This window comes from Rousettus aegyptiacus, unplaced genomic scaffold, assembly GCF_014176215.1.
Source record: "Rousettus aegyptiacus isolate mRouAeg1 unplaced genomic scaffold, mRouAeg1.p scaffold_m13_p_11, whole genome shotgun sequence".
Lineage (NCBI taxonomy): Eukaryota > Metazoa > Chordata > Mammalia > Chiroptera > Pteropodidae > Rousettus > Rousettus aegyptiacus.
In genome coordinates, this window is record NW_023416286.1 from 41,486,099 (window position 1) to 41,505,931 (window position 19,833).

The 19,833-nt window shown below is 36.5% G+C and overlaps 1 protein-coding gene across 1 annotated transcript in view; it reads left to right on the forward strand.

Annotated features, from left to right (window-relative positions):
• The window catches only part of KCNU1 (potassium calcium-activated channel subfamily U member 1), a 105,363-nt gene that overhangs the window by 67,460 nt on the left and 18,070 nt on the right, over positions 1-19,833 (forward strand). Inside the window, exons 20-23 of the mRNA XM_016155230.2 lie at positions 8,297-8,428; positions 10,476-10,563; positions 13,905-14,129; positions 15,484-15,670. Coding sequence (XP_016010716.2) covers positions 8,297-8,428; positions 10,476-10,563; positions 13,905-14,129; positions 15,484-15,670 — 632 coding nt within the window. The remainder of the gene's footprint in view (positions 1-8,296; positions 8,429-10,475; positions 10,564-13,904; positions 14,130-15,483; positions 15,671-19,833) is intronic.

Here is a 19,833-nt window from a genome sequence, read left to right on the forward strand (position 1 = left end):
CAGAGTAGATAAATAAAATCCAACTATATGCCATCTATAAGAAATCTACTACAAATATAAATACTTTGATAGGTAAAAAATAAACAGATAGAGAAAGATAAGCCATGCTAACACCAATTAAAAAGAAAGCTTGAGTAACTATATTAATTTTAGTCATGGATAAAGAGAGACATTACATAATGATAAAGAGGTAAATTCTTCAAGAAGCTATAACCATCCTAATAAAATGTATATGTACCAAAAACAGAACATGAAAATACATGAAGCAACAAAGATTAGAACTGAAAGGGAAATAGACAAGTTTACTCTTAAAATTGGAGACTTCGTGATCCCTTATGCAGTGATTGATCAGTTAGCAATTTATTATTAAGGATACAGTTGATCTGAACAGCATTATCAATCAGTTTGACCTGATTGATATTTATAGAATACTTCAACAACAGCAAAATGTACATTCTTAAGCGCACAAAGTATACTACATTCTGGGCCATAGAATATACATTAAAAAAATTTTGAAAAGAATCAAAATCATATAAAGTATGTCCTCAGAACAAAATGGAATTAAACTAGAAATCAATAACAAAAAGTGATCTGGGAAATCTCCCCAAATGTGGAAATAAACAACTTCTAAAAACATATAGGTCAAAGAAGAAGTCTAAAGAGAAATTTAAAAACATTTTGAACTAAAGAAAAATAAAAATACAAATGATTAACTGTAAGGGGTGAGGCAAAAGCAGGCCAAAGGGAAATTAATGACATTAAATACATATAATAGAAAAGAGGAAATGAGAGAAATAAAAGAATTTAAGCCTGAAGCAAGAAAAAGTAGTAAAATTTAAGGATAAATCCATCAAAATGAAAATAGGAAAACAAAAGAGAAAAATCAACAAAACCCAAAGGTAGTTCTTTGAAAATATCAATGAGATTTACAAACTTACAGGCATACTAAAAACAAACAAACAAACAAAGCACACCTAACAACAGGGTTCATAATTACTGATTACATAGACATTAAAAGGATAATACAGAGTTCTATGAACTCTGTACAAAGAATTTGATAATTTTGATGACATGGAACACTTTCTTGAAAGACGCAAGGTACCAAAACTCTTACAAAGAGAAATAAATCGAATGGGCTAATTTATTCACTTATTAAATAAATTGATCCAGTTAATACAATTCTTCACCTTCCTTACCCCCTAAAAAACACAAAGCCCAGAATATTTTAATAGTGAATTCTACCATTTAATATATGATACCAATTCTCCACAATCTCTTTCAAAAAATAGAAGCAGAGTATATTCTTTCTAACTCAAAGCCAGCATTACCCTAAATACCCAAACCAGATACACATACTATAAGAAAGGAAAACTATAAGCCAATATCTCACAGGAAACATAGTGCAAAAATTCAACAAAACAAAGGCAATTGAAATGGAACAATGCATAAAAACAATTATGCACGACGACTATGTAGGATTTACTCTAGCTATGCAAAACAAAGCTGGTTCAACATTTAAAATCAATCAACGTAATTACATCAACAGACTAAAGTAGAGACTCATCTGATCATTTTGATTGATGCAAAATACAACACTCATAATAAAAAAAATAATCTCAGCAAACTAGGAAAAGAAAAACAAAAAACCTACAAGTAACACATATTTAATGGTCAGAAACTGAATACTTCCCCTTTAACATCAGGAATAAGTCAAGGATATACCTTCTCATCACTCCTATTTAACAACATACTGGGTGTACTAGCGAGGCTAAAGTCTGGGCTTCCTCAGGACAGTCTCTTGACTGCTTTTTTCCTATCTATGGGCCATACTTCCTTGTCTTTGTGTCTCATAATTTCTTGTTGAAAGCCACATATTTTTAATAATTTATAATATAATGTGGCAACACTGGAAGTTATTCTCCTCCCTTGTCCCGGAGTTTGCTATTATTATTCCTGCTATTTGTTTAGTAACTTTCCTGAATTAATTCTCTAAAGTCAGCTTTGTGTTTAGCTAATGCTTGCACCGAGACCTCCTTAAATGTCTTAAATTAATAAGTCTCCTTGCCTTTACTAAGAGATTCTGTGTGCATTTTGGGGAATGCTTTAAATATTCTAGTGGTTTACATCTCTACCTTAGCCTTCACTTCCTGCTTGTGCAAAGTCTCAAGGTCAGCCAGAGGTAAGGAATTAGAAATGCGTCAGGTCTTTCCTCTGTTTTTTATTCCCCTAGATCTCTAGAATGAAAAAGTCAAGGGTTTTCAAAGTTCCCAAAGGACTTCTCATTCTCTAGCTTTTTCATTTAATGATTTTAGTTTGCCTCTCGTTTGCCACACTACTACCATTGCCTGAAATATCTGGAATTTTAAGCAATTGCAGCTCATCATTTTGGGAAAATTCACCTGGGAAACCAGCTATTCCCATTGAAAAAACTCTGAGTCAGGTCAATAAAGACATGACTTTCAATTGAGTATCTCCAGGAAGCTGCCATAAAGCTGAAATAATGACAATTTCTGTGAAGAGGGGGAGTTCAAACCCATTTTTCCCTTTTCAGTGGCTGCTAGACTGCTAGTTTTCATTGCTACTGTCATTATAAGTCTGTTGGATTTCAAGGTTACTAGAGAGCTAAGGAAAGAGCAGCAGAAATAAGGCAAGTTAAAAGGCCATAAAACTTATTTACCAGAATTCTGCCGTTTTTCTTCAATTAAACACTTTTTGGATTCTTTAAGCTTTTGGTTACTTTCCACAGTTCTGAAAAAGTTGAGTTTGAGAATTTTTGTCAGTGTTCTCATTATTTAATAAAAGTGTGGATTTTTGGAGGTCTTTACAGCCATTCTGGAAGTACTTTTCTCCAAGGCTACTTTTTCTAGTTTGTTTCTCACCTTGCTATTAAAATTTCAATCATCCCCTAAGCTGGTATAAAACTATCTCTTTACAAAAATTCCATTCTTTTACTATACTTTGCCACTTTTGATCTCAAATCAAAAAGCTAAATATTAGAATTATAGATAATGCATGTAAAAATGTACCATTAACAATGCCACGGGAACCATGTGATATCTTTGGTCTGTGCAAGTGTTATTTTAAAATGATGTCAGGATATGTTCTAGATCAGGGACAAGAAAATTATGGCTTGAAGGCCAAATCCAGCCCACCACTTGTTAATGTATGACTAGCAATGGCAAAGCCATCTGTTTAATTTGCAACAACAGTGTAGTTATGCTAAAAGAATGCAATATACATTGACATTATCAGATTAGGCACTTATCCTAGATTGCAGTAAAGCACTGATTTTAAAAATTATAAATTTAAAAAGACTATTTTATCACAACAGAATTTGCAACCAAAGTTTGCTTATGAATAGCTCATTTGGTAGCTAAACAAGAGAAATCATTTACTGATAGTGAGTCAATTAAATTGTGTTTGATTGTAGCAGCCAAGATGTATGTTCAGAGAAAATAAAGTTTAATACTCTTAACCTTATTGCAAAAACAGTTGTTTGAAAAGTTGACATTGGGAGCAATATCAATAATCCATTAAAAAATAGGGCAAATGATTTTGAGCGGTTTCCTTTGGCTCCTTATGAGGCTACAAATATTACTGATACTGTTGAGGTGTTTACTCAAGAAACTAATGCCAAGTTTGAAGCAACTGAAAAAATGAGCTCCTCTAAACAGTCTATGTGGCACAACTACCTGTGAAAATATATTCAAAATATGTTGAGAAATCACATATTCGGTACAAACTGAAGTAGAATCTGCTAAGATGTATTACAACTGATAGTGATAAAAATATATGTAAAGCAGAAAGAAATTCTTATTAGACAAATTTACAAAACTTATGAAATTCTATTCACCGTGTTATTCATCAGCAGATACTTTATGGAAAATAGTTGAATTTATGATGGGTTATTTGGCCAATAGTGTCAATGGCAAATTTCATTTGCTCTTGTGGACTTTATCATTGTTAGTTCTGTGAATTTTTGTCAGAAATAGTAGCACAAGTAGTTCAAGGGCTTAGCAGTGATAAAGATTTATTGTGATTTTTTGAACTCTGAATCAAAACTGACATTTTTCTGAATGAAAACTGCCCTCAGTCACTATTATGGAACACTAAATGACTTTAAAACAGCATTCACTGCACATTTGATCATTTTTTAATGAAATCAACATAAAATTAAAAGACAAAAGAGTTTGTACATGAAACTTATTCTTTGAAAAAGTCATTACAATGACAATTATTGTTCTTTCAATCACAAATGTTGTCATGCTTCATTATATACTTCCCATGATGTCAAAAGTTAAAACAAAAGTGAGATAATTTTTTTCCACACAAATTTATAGTAGATATATTCTCTGATTTCAGTTCCGGAGTGTTTTTGTTTTTTGACTTTAATGTGTGTGTGTGTGTGTGTGTGTGTGTGTGTGTGTGTGGTGATTTTTAAACTATAAGAAAGTTCCCTGAAAGTTTGGAGAATCATATTCATATTCTTATGTTATCTCTCTCCCTCTCCCTCTGTCTCCCTCTCTCCTATAAATGGCTATAACTAAACAAGCAATATTGGAAAGGCAAAAAATGACTTCCAGAATTTCCTTCTGGAGCTTAAGTAGTAAGGGCAAGAGGTGAGGCATTCAGATGTTTTCTTGATGCAACAGACCTCTGCTTCAAAAAATTTAGATATGAATGTCATCTTTATAGTCATAAATAAGAAAAGGACTTGATGTGCTGCAGAAACTTAATTTCAAATTAGAGGTGAACGGAACAGTTCTGTTTCCTTTTGTACTGATTCATTCTTAATTCAAATTGCTAAACCATGAGAACATCTAAGTAAGAGCACACATGATCTTCCTGCCTTTTTAAGGCTGTCTCACCCTGGGACTCCTATCTCCTATTAAAAAACCTGACTCTTACCTTTTGTTTCTAACAACAGCCCTACTTTAATCAATTCTTCTTGTTCAAGAACACTAACCACAACCCTTTCTCTCCCATCAGAGACCCCTAATTCTAACTTTTCACCTTTAATCACGGCACACCACTTTTTAAAAAATATATATAGAGAGAGACATCATGGACACACATAGAGCAGAAGGAGGGCTCTGTGTCATGAGTGATCCCACGTGGCCTCCATTTCCATTATCTCCATTGCTGCTTGACAGGTCACTAGTGCTAAGTAAAATGTTATAATACTCAGGATGCCTTTATTCAACAGGCTTCCTTACAGTGATGGCTTCCAGATGTGAGGAAATTTTAAAAGTCTGTGGCCCTCAACACATCATTAGGTCCTTCCAATGTTTCCAAAAAGCTGTAATCATTTGTCTCCATTTTAACATTTAGCCACAGGTATTTCAGAGAAATTAAGGAATATGGATAAGAAGGCTTCGCAAATAACTTCCTATTTCTAAGGGAGAAAAATCTAATAGTATTCACATACCTTGGAATTATTTTTATTTTCTCTGCACAGTTTGTACCTTTCAATTTGACATTTCTTCCTCTCTTCACACACACACATGCAGGCAGACAAGCACAGTGCACACTCACACCATTAAAACGTTAATGGATGTTATTTTTTCCAGTCCTAATTTCTTTTGAGGAGTTATTCTTAGTAACTGCCCAGGCCAAGCGTCTCACTCCCTTTTATAGGGAAAACATTTTTGTCATGCTAATCTCTAACCCAGGCTTAGTCCCATAAAACTTTAGAAACTATATCAGTACAATGAAAAATGAGCTAGTTTTCAGGTATTTCGAATTTCTACTTTCCACCTCCATGTCCCTCTAAAAAAGTAAAAGAAAACTCTTTTGCTTGAAATTTGCATTTGTTTCAGTAACGTGTTTTTAGGGTAGAAAATACCATAATAACTAATTTAATTATTCAGTTCCTAGTTCACTGAACACAGAAGACTATATCCCAAACTGTCTGTGGAAAGAAAATGTTTTTCATTTAGGTCAACCTCTGTGTTTACTATGTCACTTGATCTTTAGAAAGCATCGGGTGGTGTGGGAAAGAACACCTAGAAATACAACCTCATGCTGTAAAGGCTGGCTGAGGAAATTGTTCCCAATTAGATATGAAGCTTGCCCCTATGCCCCAGGCTCTTCTGCCCAGGGCGCGAACTCCAGCCTTTATTAAAAGGTACCTGCCGCTAAGGGTCATGCCTCATTTGTCCTCACATTGTAGGAAATCTCAAATGCAATATCCATAAAATATAAAGGGGTTTAAATGAAGGTCCATCTGGGGAATGGGTGAGGAAGAGAGAAGTTTTTTTTTAATCCTTCTCCTTGATCTTTTGTCTGGTAACAATTTAAGTTCTGAGATTGAGGGCGGGCAGGAAGGAAGGAGAGAAAGAAGAGTGCAGGTTAGAACGGGAGGCATTCATTATACAACTTACCTTCACATTTCCAAATTTTAGGTGATTTTTTCTTTTTCAGTTCACAAAATCTGGTAGTGGGAATGGACAATAAAAGAGTATTTTCAGGTCAACTATGGACCAAATAGCCTTGTTACCATATACAAACTCATTTGAGAGAAGGCAGTTGTAACCTGCAAGAAACAAAATCATTAGTATCAGTGAAGGCATCCTGGGACTAAACATTTTTCCTGTTTTTGGTGGGAACTAGATCGCTAACTTAAAGGAGACCGTTGCAATAGATCTCCCCGAAGACTGAATTGAGGAGGGCGCTGAAACTCCCGAACACACGGACACATTCCTCCCTTTCTCCCCATCCCTTGGCCAAGGGATTTGTCCTTCTTCCCAAGCTAAGACTTTATAAAATTTGTTGTTTTTATTAAGCTCAAGTCTTAAGCAAAAATATATTGTTCTTCATCCAGGTCAGAAAACTAAGAGTTTACAAGTTGCCTATGGAGTTCTAAGGATGTTTTAAATGGATTTGCTAGGGCTTGTTAACGTATCCAAAAGTGGTATCTACAAAATTCAAATAATAAAAAAAAAGAGCCGTAGGTGCTTTTGAATTTTCTAATAGATATTATGAACAGTAGAGGATCTCCTCTATTGGTAAATCTTCAAAAATAATCTGTCAATTCTATAACTCTGAGGAAACGATGACCTGGCACTGAAACCTACCCTGCCTTCTCAAATAGAAGTTTTTCTGTATGTCTTAATCTCTCTCCTCATGTGCCACCATTGGAAACCAAAGACACATTGTCCTTCATTTATATTTCCCTTTAAGTGGTAGAGTTCATACAGGATAAGTTGCTATGGACATGGCAGAATAAAAATTCTCTGGAATAGTTTCAGAAAGCAGAGAGGAAAGAGCCTGCCCTTTTTAACTGGGAAGTGTTCAAGCATGTGCTCACAAGACATTGGCTTCATACATATGAAATTAGCCTGAAGAAAGGCGGTCACCACCAAAGAAAACTGGAGCCCTTATTCACATGCTGCTCTGCATATCCACAAGTAGACTGGCCACAGAAGCTGTTCATATCCTGCACACTTGACCTACAAAATTCCAAAAGTGGATGGTTGTCAGAGTCGTGGCTCTGAAACATTTCAAGGTTCAGTGCTTCCTGGATGGTCCCAGGTGGAACTACCACACTTTGCTTCTACAATTAGAAGTCTGTCTTGTGATCAGTATACTAACCCCACCTTTATCCCAAACATATACTGCTGAGAGCCCTCTCAGATAACTCTCATCCTGTTTCTTTCTAGGCTCTCTTACACAGAAAGCCCCATCACCCAAGAAGTTTCTATCTGTGGTCAGGATGTGGCTTTTTTCTTTGTCTTAAATGAATGGACTGGCTGGTGCCTTGTGGCTACCATTTTCTCTGATAGCATCAGCCTTTATGTTATAATCCTTGTTTTCAAGTTCTAAGACTGCTAACGCTGCACATTCTCGTAGATAATATATTAGTCTCTTTAGGAAGGTATATTTCTGCAAGAATCATGTCATTTGTAAGGCATATGGCAGAAGAGATCTTTAATTAAGAGATGGCGAACTAAATTGCATCAGGTTTTGCTTTGGCAAGGACACCAGATGGATGCCTCTATGATGAAGTGGGTCTCCTCCAGCCTTTTCTTTTATGCCGGTCTCCAACAGGTGTTTCCTCTAAAGCGTATCTGTTTTCCATAATATCAGAATGAAGAAAAAAATGAATGAAGAATGAAGAAAGCTGTCTATGACAGTTTGTGTATATAGATCATGCCTTTATTATGATAGAAAACTATATAGTGAATGATTTGCTATTCTGGGTCCAGTTAAAATGTGCCTGGTAGAAAATCATCTTCCATTTGCCAAAAGGGCATCTAATTTTCAGACCAAGAACTCTTCATTTATTATTTGTTAGGGGTGTGGAGGTGAGGAGGAGGAGAAGTGGGAAAAAGCTGAAGAAAGTGACCAGAAGACAAGCAGTAGCAAGTGTTGTAGACCTGAGTGCTGAGGGCAGAGAGCAGAAAGCCACCTCCCTAAAAGTAACTTGGTACATTATATCAATATCTGACGAAAGGTGTCCAGGAAACTACACATGGAAAGGAAAGAAGATTCTATGAATGAATAACAGACTCAGTTCTCCAAATCCTGATAAAAATCAAAACCAGGCTTGAGTCTTAGGTGTGTTCCTTTTAACAAGCTTGGCATACAGCCATCACTGTGGTCTTGTCTAGTACCATTAAGAAAGTCTGTGTAGCTCTTAGTATTCTGGATTGGAGCTCATGGCTTACAGATATTTAAACCACCAAAAGTCATGTTAATTTGAATGAAGAAGGTGACCCATTTCAGTCAAGCTGAACTTGAAGCTAAGATGACATCTTCTGGCTAGGTAAATGACTAGAATCCATTAAGTTTATAAATAGATTTTAAATGAAGAGAAAAATAAGGATTGCACATAGACATTGGGTGATCATTAGAAATTAACCTCTCTACTTTTCCAAAACCCTCTCCAATGTCCCATCTTCCCACCACAGCTTCTACGTCTGGGCCCTCTCTCTGTCCTATTACTTTAAATCTGACACTTCAATTTCAGTTTAAGTAAGTTCCTTGTCTGAAAAAATGTGACTTAAGATAGCTGTTGTGCTGAAACTAACCTTTTAACAAAGAGAAAAAAATTGTTTGTCATTGGAGTCTGAGTCTTTGGACCAGGTATTGAATAACAAGCTATATTAATTCACAGGGAAAACCCCTAACCCTTCAGCACAGAGAGCAGTAGGTTGTCTTTCTCCCAGGATGTACAGGAGAATGCTGCCATAAGGTACTGATTATCAGGGCTGAACCTATAGTGTGACGTAGTATAGTGTGTCCCAAAAGACACTTCAAGGGACAGTAATAGATGTTTTTTAAATTAGCAAATAAAATAAATAAGTATATAAGTAAATATTAAAAGTTGTTATGGTCAAATAAGTATATGAAATACTGGACTATATAAATTTTAAACGATTTCTGTTTTTTTGTAAGGCTTTTTAGAATCTTCTTATGCGAAAGTGTAGCGTAAATCTCAGAAAGGGTGTACTTTTCTTAAAATTTATTTGACTACAGAAAACATTTCCTTAGTACTTCTCCAGTTACATGTTTTTAAGAAAAGGTATTTATGTTAAGATAAGATAGACCTAAGCTGTGGTAACAACCATGAATCTCAGTGGCTTAGCCCAACAAAGGTATATTTCCTCTTCATGTTACATGTGTAACACAGGTCAGGAAGGTCAGGGTATGCTCCTCCACATAGCCACTCATGTACTCAGGCTGGTTATCACTACAGCAGGTTAGAAGAGAGCCTGAAGAATTGCATGGAGGCTTGGCACTAGGGCAGTGATCACTTCTCCCATTTCATTGGCCAGAACAAGTCATGTGGCTCCACCTAGCTGCCTTAATGCTAAGGAAAGAAATAATTAGACATTGCAAGAACCAATAATCTCAACTTCAGCATTATGTTGAAACACCAGCTTTGACTTTTATCTATAAAATAAGGGGTGCTCTTTAAAGTCTCTGGCAGAGACAGAAATGTTCACAATATTTCAATTGCTTCGCATGTTCCTCAGCCCCCTTACAGTCAGTGAGATCCATATGACTAGCTCTGGCCAATGAAATGTGAGCAGCAATGATATCTTTCATTTTGGGTCAAGGCACTTAAAAGCCCAGACTTGATTCTTTAGTCTCTTTCTCTTCCCTTGCTTTAATGATGGAGGAGGCTGAGTATTCCCTGTGTGTGGCCTTAAGATAGTAGCGCCTCTGTCCCCCTAAGAGACAGATTGAGTGGCTGTGTGGAGCAGAGACACCTGTTTACCTGAGTAAAATATATAGTGTTGGTGAGAAATAACTTGTGTTGTCTTAAGCCCCTGGATGTTTAGTATGTCTTCAGCTATGATACAGTCTGGACAGTCAGTGTTCTTCAGACATGAGTCTTTGTCCTGGAGTCTCATTCTCCTGTGTTATTCTTCATTTTGAGCTCAAGGCCCTAATAAATTTGACATCTTGGCTTTGTTGCACCCGAGCCACAAATGTTCTCATGTTAACTCCCCATTCTTACTACTTAGGTCTTTTCTCTATGAAGATGCCGAATGTTTTGATAGCAGCGGCATGTTTCACTGGTGTAAAGCAACCCCTTTGGACAACGTGATCCTGGTAGGTGATCTTGCATCAACTCTCAAATAAAATAGTTTCTCTAAGGATAAATAATGTCCTTCCACTAGTCATAGGGACCTGAATTTTCTCTTTGTAAACTATGGATTTTGGAGGAAAAACACATACCTCACCAGCCAGATGAATGGTTTGCAAGGTAATAGATGTGGCACTTAACAAAGACTATTTTGGTAACATACTGGGATTTAAAACAATTAGATCAGATTCTTCGACTACTTCTTTTCCTTCCTTTAACAGTTTAGCTGAATCAGTTATTCAGAATAATGTTCTCCTGAAACTTTGTTGTTTTGCTAGCAAATCTAATTAATTCAAATGTACCAGAGAAACCTACTATTTACAAGAACTCTGCAGTCTTTCCTCTTTTTTTAAGCAAATAAACATTTTCCTAATTTACTAGTTTTAAAGTTTGGATTTTCTATATAGCAGTTTTTTTTTAAAGCTGGCTGTATTTATACCGAACACATCAGCTAAGAATGTATCTCTTAGATGCCTGCCCCTTACAACATGGGTGAATACTTATAGGTACTAGAATCCTGTCCCTGCTTCTGTCCTCTCAAGGAAATAACTAACTCATCTCACTGAAATGCGAACGACTAAGATATAAACAACCTAGTATCCTAATCCAGGCTCTGATGCCTGCTATTTGGTTCCCCATCCATTCTCATTTTCCAGAGTTAGAAACTCAAGTATTATCTCAGTGATTTGCCTAGTAAGCAGTAGTTGGTAAATTTAACTAATAAAAGTGGTTGCTTGCATGTTGCATGAACCCTATATAATTTTTTAACTATGACTAATTGACAATTATAGACTTTTCCTTACTTTCCCAAAGTTGTTTAGGTTACTTTTTTTTGTTATACACACACACATGCCCAAAATCTTTGTACCTTACTCAGTCAGTACCAATGTCCTGACAGAATATGTTTCAATTTTTGTAAAAGCATGATCAATCATTTGATCAGAAGCACAAAATTGTCAGAGCTGTCATATCAACTAGAAGACTATTAGGGTTTCTGAAACTCATCATGTTAACTATTATGTCTCTTACTAAACTAAGCAAAATAAAACATCCGTTGAGCCGGCAACCAAACATGTTTTCAGTGGGAGGAAATCTTTAGAAAGGTGGGGAAGTTGGTTGCAGATAGAGGCATCCAAGGGACAAAGAACTGGAAATAGCAGATGTTTTATTATACCAGATTTGCTATGCATGCAGACGGGTTTCTATGATAGATATCTCCTCTATGTACCGGATGTGGATATAGTTCAGAACACCAACTGAGACTTTTGATAAGTGTAGGACTTCTAGTTTATGAAATACTAAGGGTTTTGAAACTTGTGACCTTAGGGGATTATTGTCCAGACTGCAAAATTCGGGGAAGCTTTGAACTTAGTTTAGTTTGTAGAAGGGTCAAGTGGAAGTGGTTGATTTCATTTACTTTGAACAAATAGTGCATCCTTCCCTTCCACACTTGGAAGACAGTTTTGTGCCAGTTTCTTGGAGAAATTACCTCTCTAGCTCTGCCCATTAATGTACTCTGCTATGTATCTTGTTTTTAATTGTTTAGTTTTACTCAGAAGAGTAATTGTTGGACTTTGGACATGTTGCATTAAATACCTTTAGAGGTTTCATTATTCAAGTTAAAACTAATCAGATTAGCTAGAGACGATTACTAAATAGATTTGGTTAAGATTCATATCACTCTCTAGGAAGGCTCTCCAGACAAATAGCTTTATTTCCCCTCACAGGGCGATTCCCTTCGGAAAGAGAGTATTTCTCAGTATATGCTAATTTGACAAACTCTAATTGTTGAGATGTCAGATGTTACTTATTTATCCTGTTAGATATCATCAGGCCTTGTTTCACAGAACCTTTCATTTAGCCCAGCTAAAGACTGGCATAAGGGAGAATGATATATCCATTTGAAATACTCTGAGTCTTCGTGTGCTCGCTAATTTAGAATAAACACACTCATGCACGATGTGCTTTTAAATACATTTAACTTGTTCCCTACCAGCTTCCAAGAGTCCTCCTCTGAAAATCTAGAAATTCAATAAGATTCAGATTTGATTAATAGTTATCAAACAATAGTTAATGAGTTGAACACTGTACTTTCAATATATTATTTAGTTTCTAGAACAGAATTAACTTCTATTTATTTTAAACAATTTAACTTAAAGAAGTTGAGAGTCAGAGAAGTCAACTACTTTGCCATAGTCATACAGCATATGGCAAAACCAGAATACAAAACCAGGTCTTCTAAATCCAAGTCCAGTGCTCTCTCTACTCCATCCCAGCTTTGTTCAAGGAGGCAGTGACTCAGTCATTGAATGAAATCTGACAAAGACTAAAATAAATTTCCTTCGGAAATATCATTCTTTTTAAAAAAGTTACATTTATTGTTTTTAAATGTCTCTATAAACACAAAAAAACCTAATCTAAATGCTCATCATATATATTATTTTGTTTTCAACTTAGAGATATACAGGTGATGTTAACGATTGGCAACACTGATAACAGTATAAGAAATATTTGAATGTTTAGGATCAAATGAAATTTTTATAACCTTCTCATCTCTTTTGTGCACTTTAGATGATGAATTTTCTCAAGTCTGGAAAGAGTCTAATGAATCAGTTTAATTTTTGTAAAAACATGATCAATCATTTGATCAGAAGCACAAAATTGTTAGAGCTGTCATATCAACTGGAAGACTGTTACAGTTGCTGAAACTTACCATATTAGCAGTTATGTCTTACTCTACACTAAGCAAAATAGTTATTAAATATAAATATTAGGTTGAATCATGTGAAATTGCCAATATTCAACAATTTGTGATTCATCAAAAAGTAATTTCATATGGTTCAAACTATGTATGAAAATCTGCTGAAAGCTGCAATATGTTTTGCAACATGTAATTTTCAGGACTCACTAGTAGACAAGTTTAGCAGTAGAGTTTAGAATGTTTTAGTTTGCCACTGACTCTTACTGTAAGCACTTACAAGGCTACAACATAATGAAAATAAGAGATTGTATCCATTTGCTTCAGTTATTTCATGCCTTGAGGAATGATAATGATTCGAGTTTTAATTGATATACACTCCAGGCTAATAATGAAATAAGAGGGAACTCCACAAAAATATCAAAAGTATAATTGCCCTACTATTTATAAGTTCCATTTTTTTATGAAAAGTTTGCAAAATTTTGTTATCCTTATAAAAGTACTCCTTTGGAAGTACCTAGAAGAATTGGATTGAGGGGAAGGAGCCTTTTTTGAGGAACTCTCATTTTATTTCTAAAAATGACCAAATTCTGACCTGCTTATGCTTAGAAACGATCTGACAAGTCAAAACATGAGTTTCGGAACCATGTTGTAGTATGTATCTTCGGAGATGCCCAGTCAACACTGATGGGGCTTCGGAATTTCGTAATGCCCTTGAGAGCTAGCAACTATACCCGGCAGGAGCTGAAGGACATTGTGTTCATCGGGAATCTGGATTACCTGCGGAGAGAATGGCGATTTCTCCGAAATTTCCCCCAGATATACATTCTGCCTGTAAGTATCACATGTGGGGTAGTGAATATCTATAACAATAATAACACAAACAGTACTAGCACTAGTAATAGTAATAAATATTAGCTTGCAGATATATAGTACTTCCTGGTACCAGAAACTGTTCTATGCATTTTACATGCATAAACTCATTTACTCCTCAAAATATCCCAATGGGGTAGATTTTAAAGATCTTGAAATTTGGACATGGAGTAAGTAATCTGTCCAAGTTTACAAAGCTGGTAAGTAGCAAGACTAGGATTTAAATCCAGACATTATGCTCAAGAGCCACCATGTTTTATATTTTATGTTTATAATGATGTTTTATGGTCTTATATAAATAAGAATTTCTCTGCATTTCTGAACCTGAATCTGACTTAATGGCTAAACCTAAGCTGATACTAGACAGCCTCTGTACTCTAACTTTCTCATCTTTTCTGAAGACACATCTTTCATGGAACACATAACGCCACACATCCTTGATAGATGTATGAAAAGGAAGAATTAGGTTTATGTTTCTGAGAAATGGACCCATTATGCATATGTGGCATTGTAGTTTCAATCGTATGTGCTCTAAACCTTCATAGGTCTGTATCACATCATGTCACCATTTCTCTGGGAAATGCACTAAAGCATTTGAGTTTTCCTGAAAAAAATGCTGGAATTATGTACAGAATATTTTGAAACTTCAGAAATGGTTCTCTCAAGAAGCAAATTTCATGTGCTTTTTTTTAAAAAAAAAGTCACTCTAGTGTTCCCCTCATGATTCCCTTATTTTAGTTCAAAGAAAGAAAGAAAATTACCATACGTCTCTAGATCCAGCTAATGTTGGGAATTACCGATATTTGAGTCTAAGCTACCTGAATGCAGGGCCAGATCTTTCCCTTTTTTTCCATCAAAGGAAAGAAGCAACCACCATTTTTCTAGTTAATCCAGAGAGTGCAAGTGGGGCCCACTGCAAGTGAGATTGTGAGGATACGAAATTTGCCCTTGGATCCATAACTTTCCCTTTGTCCGACTCCCCCCTGCCCCACCACCACTGTTTTTCTTCCTCTGCTTTTCTTCTCTCAGTTGAGTCATCTAAATGGATTTAGGTTCCCCCTCTCCACCTTCCTTTGTCTCATCCAGACTTGTTCTCAGGAAAGGGTTTGTGAAACATATTCACACTAAGGTATTAGTGATCGATGAGGCTAAATATGTCAGAAATCAGGTAACTAAGTCTTAAAACCAAGTCAGTGGAAGCTAGAGAGGCTTTGGCTCAAAAATCACATCCCCAGCAAAGAGTCACCACCATGAGTTGTGATATAAAATCTTTCCATTTGAGAAGTCCCTCCTCTACCCGATTTCCTCTCATTAGGGATCTGCACTCTATTCTGGAGACCTCCGTGCAGTCAACATAGAGGAATGTTCCATGTGTGCTGTATTATCCCCCCCATCCAAGACATCAAGCAGCCAGACATTGGTAGACACAGAGACCATCATGACCACCCTCAACCTAGGATCACTGAGGATAAGCTGCACTGCCCGGACACCCTCAGAGTCAGGTAAGAATAACACTTTTCCAGGAAAAGCCTAGGAAGAATGGAATAAGGAAAGAGAATTAATTTTTCTCTGATGTATTTTACTCATGGGGAGGAGGAGAGCTTGGGCTAGATGTCTTCTAAGATCCCTTTCAACTCTGAGAATTCTATAATAGAAGTAGTGGACAGTTTAGTCCTTGAGAATCTTAAATCTAATGAAAAATTATGTCCATCTTCTAAATGGAATGCATGAAACACTTTTTCTATTTTAAGTAAAATCATAGAATTATAAGTGCTAATATTGTTACTAATCAAATATTAGTGAACATATCATTTGGTATATTATTATAACTGGTAATGGGTATTATCAAGCAAATTCTCTTTGGATTTTATAGAAGTTCAAGTTATTAGTTTTAGCTTCATAGTTGAGAGAATGAAGTATAATTCTCTTTTACTCTTCAAGATGCTTTCAATATGTGAATTTTAGGAGATGATCTCTAAGGTTCTTTTCAGCTTCTATAGACTAAAAATGTCACATTTCATCTTCAGATTGGAAAGAGAGGGAGAGAAGCATGGTTCTCCTTATGATGGAGATTGTATCGTTTCCTCCTCCACATTCCTTTCAGTGCCTAGCACAGTTTACAGTCACTTAGAGGTGCTTAACACATATTTATTGAATTGAAACAAATGAACCAGTGATCTGGACTTGAGTAGCATCACACACCTCCTGTATTCAAAGGTGCTTGACATAAATTCCCACCATCAAATTATGTCCTCGTTCTACCCCCACATGGGAGAAGGCTCACGTTAGTCTATTTCTAAAACTTGACAACTAGCCACTCAGCCTAATATGAAAGCCCTACTACTAAAGAATTTTCTGTATCTAAAACAAACTTTCAATTCAATAAATCAAAGTAAACCATGGCTGGAGTCCCCTGGAGAATGTTGATCCTCTTCGCCAAGATCAGGTGCTCAGCCATCCACTTTACATGGAGCTTGGAGAGGTCAGACGTCATAGGCATTGCAAGGCTTTCATGATTATGGATGTGGATAGCATTACAAAGCTTTCATGATTACAGATATGGATAAAAATATTCATGGGTCAAATTGGGAAGCTAAAAGAATTCTGACTCCTAAGCATTGTTGCTAGGTGGGAAAACATAAAGTTTTGGGGACAGAGGAGTAAACGATAATCTAGCCTAATCTGTGGTAGGTGAACTGAACTAGCTATGTGACACACCCTCGCTAAGCAATCAAACCCCACTCAGAATCCAGGGTTTCAGGTTCTTTTGCAAAGTAGAACTGATAGCAAAGCACTTCATGAATCTCAAAGTGCATTGAAATCCAGACTAAGGAAGGGCGATCCATGCCCCTATTGAGTAAATGTGAAGATCCATAAAAATGCTGCTGTGTTCTGCACTTAAATCTTTAGGTTAGCAGTTGGGGTCATTCAGATTCACACAAGATTTGTGTATGGTGTGTTTGTGAGTGCAGCGTGGAGAGAAGTATAGGGAGTAAGCGTATGGTGTGTGTGAGTGTAGGTGTATGGGAGTGTCTGTATGCATCATGCTTGGAACTTTCTATAATTGATCAGAGAAGAAGTATTCACTTTAAAGGCAGGATCACCAGTATATGAATGAAAATGCTCACAAGTAAAAGCCTAGAATAAACTGACAACACCATAAGCCACCCAGTTAATCATCTAGGTAACTTGTCCTTTCTATTATTTTATTATTAGTAGTATTAGTATTTGTATTATTAGTAGTATTTTGATCTTATATTTCATATAAGCTAGGAAGATATAAACCTATGATTTTAGTCCTGGTTTCCTTTAGTTTTAGTGATTTTCATCCTTCATTTATTCATTCAACAAAAATATATCGATTCTATATGATGTGTCATGTACTCTGTTACATGCCAGAGAGTTTCCCTTAAAGGGGTGAAAGAAAAAGATAGAGGAGAGAGGGGAAAAGGACTGGAAAGGAAAGAATGTCAAAGTATTTGAATTGTCATGAAGCATAAATAGGTTCTTTTACTCAAGATAAAAAGAAAAATTTAGAGAAAAATATATTTTATAGGCCTTGCACTATTCCTTTTACCCATTGGTGTGGCAGGGAAATATAGGTCCAGACAGGCTCTACTGAGCTACCTAACAAGTCACCCAGTCTGCTTATCTGGTGCCATAGCATCAGTAAAGTCACATTCTGAGCACATGTGGATAGCAAAGGACCGTTACTTAGAAGCTTCATCAATTACTCTGGCATCATAGGAATCTACCTGGAGTTTATATGTGTAAACCCCCAATCCTCAGAGAAGACTATTTGATTCTCTTAACTACTCTTCTCATTTTATAGTAATACTCCTCTTGTACCCTACATAAGAGGTAGAAACGGAGATACCCACCTCCAAGAGTTGACAGTGTAAAGGACTGTGAAATTCTATCAGGAGGTAGAAAATGTCTCCCACGCTGAGACCAATATAATAGAGATCCTCAGTTTTGGGGTGACAGACCAGTACTGGTACTGGTCCACAGCCTGTTAGGAACCTGGCTGCACAGGAGGAGGTGAGCAGCAGGCACAAGTGAAGGTTCATCTGTTTTTGCAGCTGCTCCTTGGCGCTAGCATCACCGCCTCCGCTCTACTTAAGATCAACAGGCATTAGATTCTCATAGGAGCACTGGTCCCCGGGCCAAAATGTTTGGGGACTACTGAAATATAAGACTAGCTGATAGGCAGTTTTCTTTCCCTTCTTCTAGGACAGTGGTACTCAGCCTGGGGACAGTTTTGCCCCAAGAAGAAACCTGACAATGTCTAGAGACAGTTTCGGTTGCCACTACTTGGGCGGATGCTATTGGCATTTAATCTATTGGATAGAGGTCAGAGTTGCTGCTAAACATCCTACAATGCATGGGACAGCACTACATGATTAAAAAAAAAAAGAAAGAAAAAGAAACTTTGGCCCGAAATGTCAATAGTACTGATATCAGAAATCTTGCCTTAGTATATCTGATAAGGCTTTTGTGGGATCAGTGAGCTTTTCCACATCTTCGCAGTCATAAAATTATGCATGAAGCCCAGGTAGGACCACCACAGTGACTCCACACAGTGATTTCCAGCAGATGTTGGGGCCGGGAGGAAGCAGAGGGAGGATTGTCTGAAGGATCAGCAAGAATACTGGGCCTCCTGGACATCTCCGTGGAAAACTTTAGGTTTTCCAGTGATGATCTAATTATTGCCCTGTCATGTCACAAGAACAGGTTGGCAAACCTAGGTACCGAACTAAATAATCTGTGGAATAATCTAAACATATAACGGTAATTAAGTCTGACAACTTAATATGCTACTGAAATTTAAATGTACAGTAGTAATCTACAATTAAGCAATCTTTTGTAATAGCATCCTGCCAGCCTGGAAGATTTCAGGTATAATGCTATGTACTATTAGGTAACAAAAATATTGACATTAGTAAAATGTACCCAGGCTATGATCTGACATATTCAAATTAGCCATTGCTCTATAAGAAAAGACAGAATGAAGGCAGAAATTCAGTTGCTGTCCTTCTGCCTGTGTCAGAGGCAGATATTTAAGCAGTCACTTCAGTCGATGTAGATGTGTCTGTATCCAGTAAGAACATTTAACTCTAAGTCTGGCTATTCCAAACTCTTTTTACGAGGGAACTGGAATCAGTAAATGGGGTTCAAAGGAAGATTTCCTATTTGAGGGAAACCGAGCCCAATATTTCACTGAAAATGTCAGCCAAACCTTGTATATTTTAATAGGGCTACAAAGTAGTCCTGAAAAGGGCGTGCATTGGCTTTGAAATTGATGTTGATTGGGGTATCAAAACCCATCTACTATTTACAAGCCATTTAATCTTGGGCAAAGTATGTAAAACCTGAGTTGGTTTCATCTTTAAAGGTGATCTAACTGTACTTGATTCACAGATTTGTTGTGATAATGCTATAATTTTTATTTCTTCATGTTTTCCACTGCTCACTGCAGCCAGAGGGATCTTTTACAAATATTTATCAAATCATGTCAGTTCCCTACTTTAAACCCTATAATGGTGATCCACGACAATTATAGAAAAATAATGTAGGGTCTTGCAGGCCAGTAAAGAGTTTGCATTTTCTCCCACTTCATCCTGTTTATAGTGGCTCTTTGGTGCCTTAGGTCCTTTACCCCAGG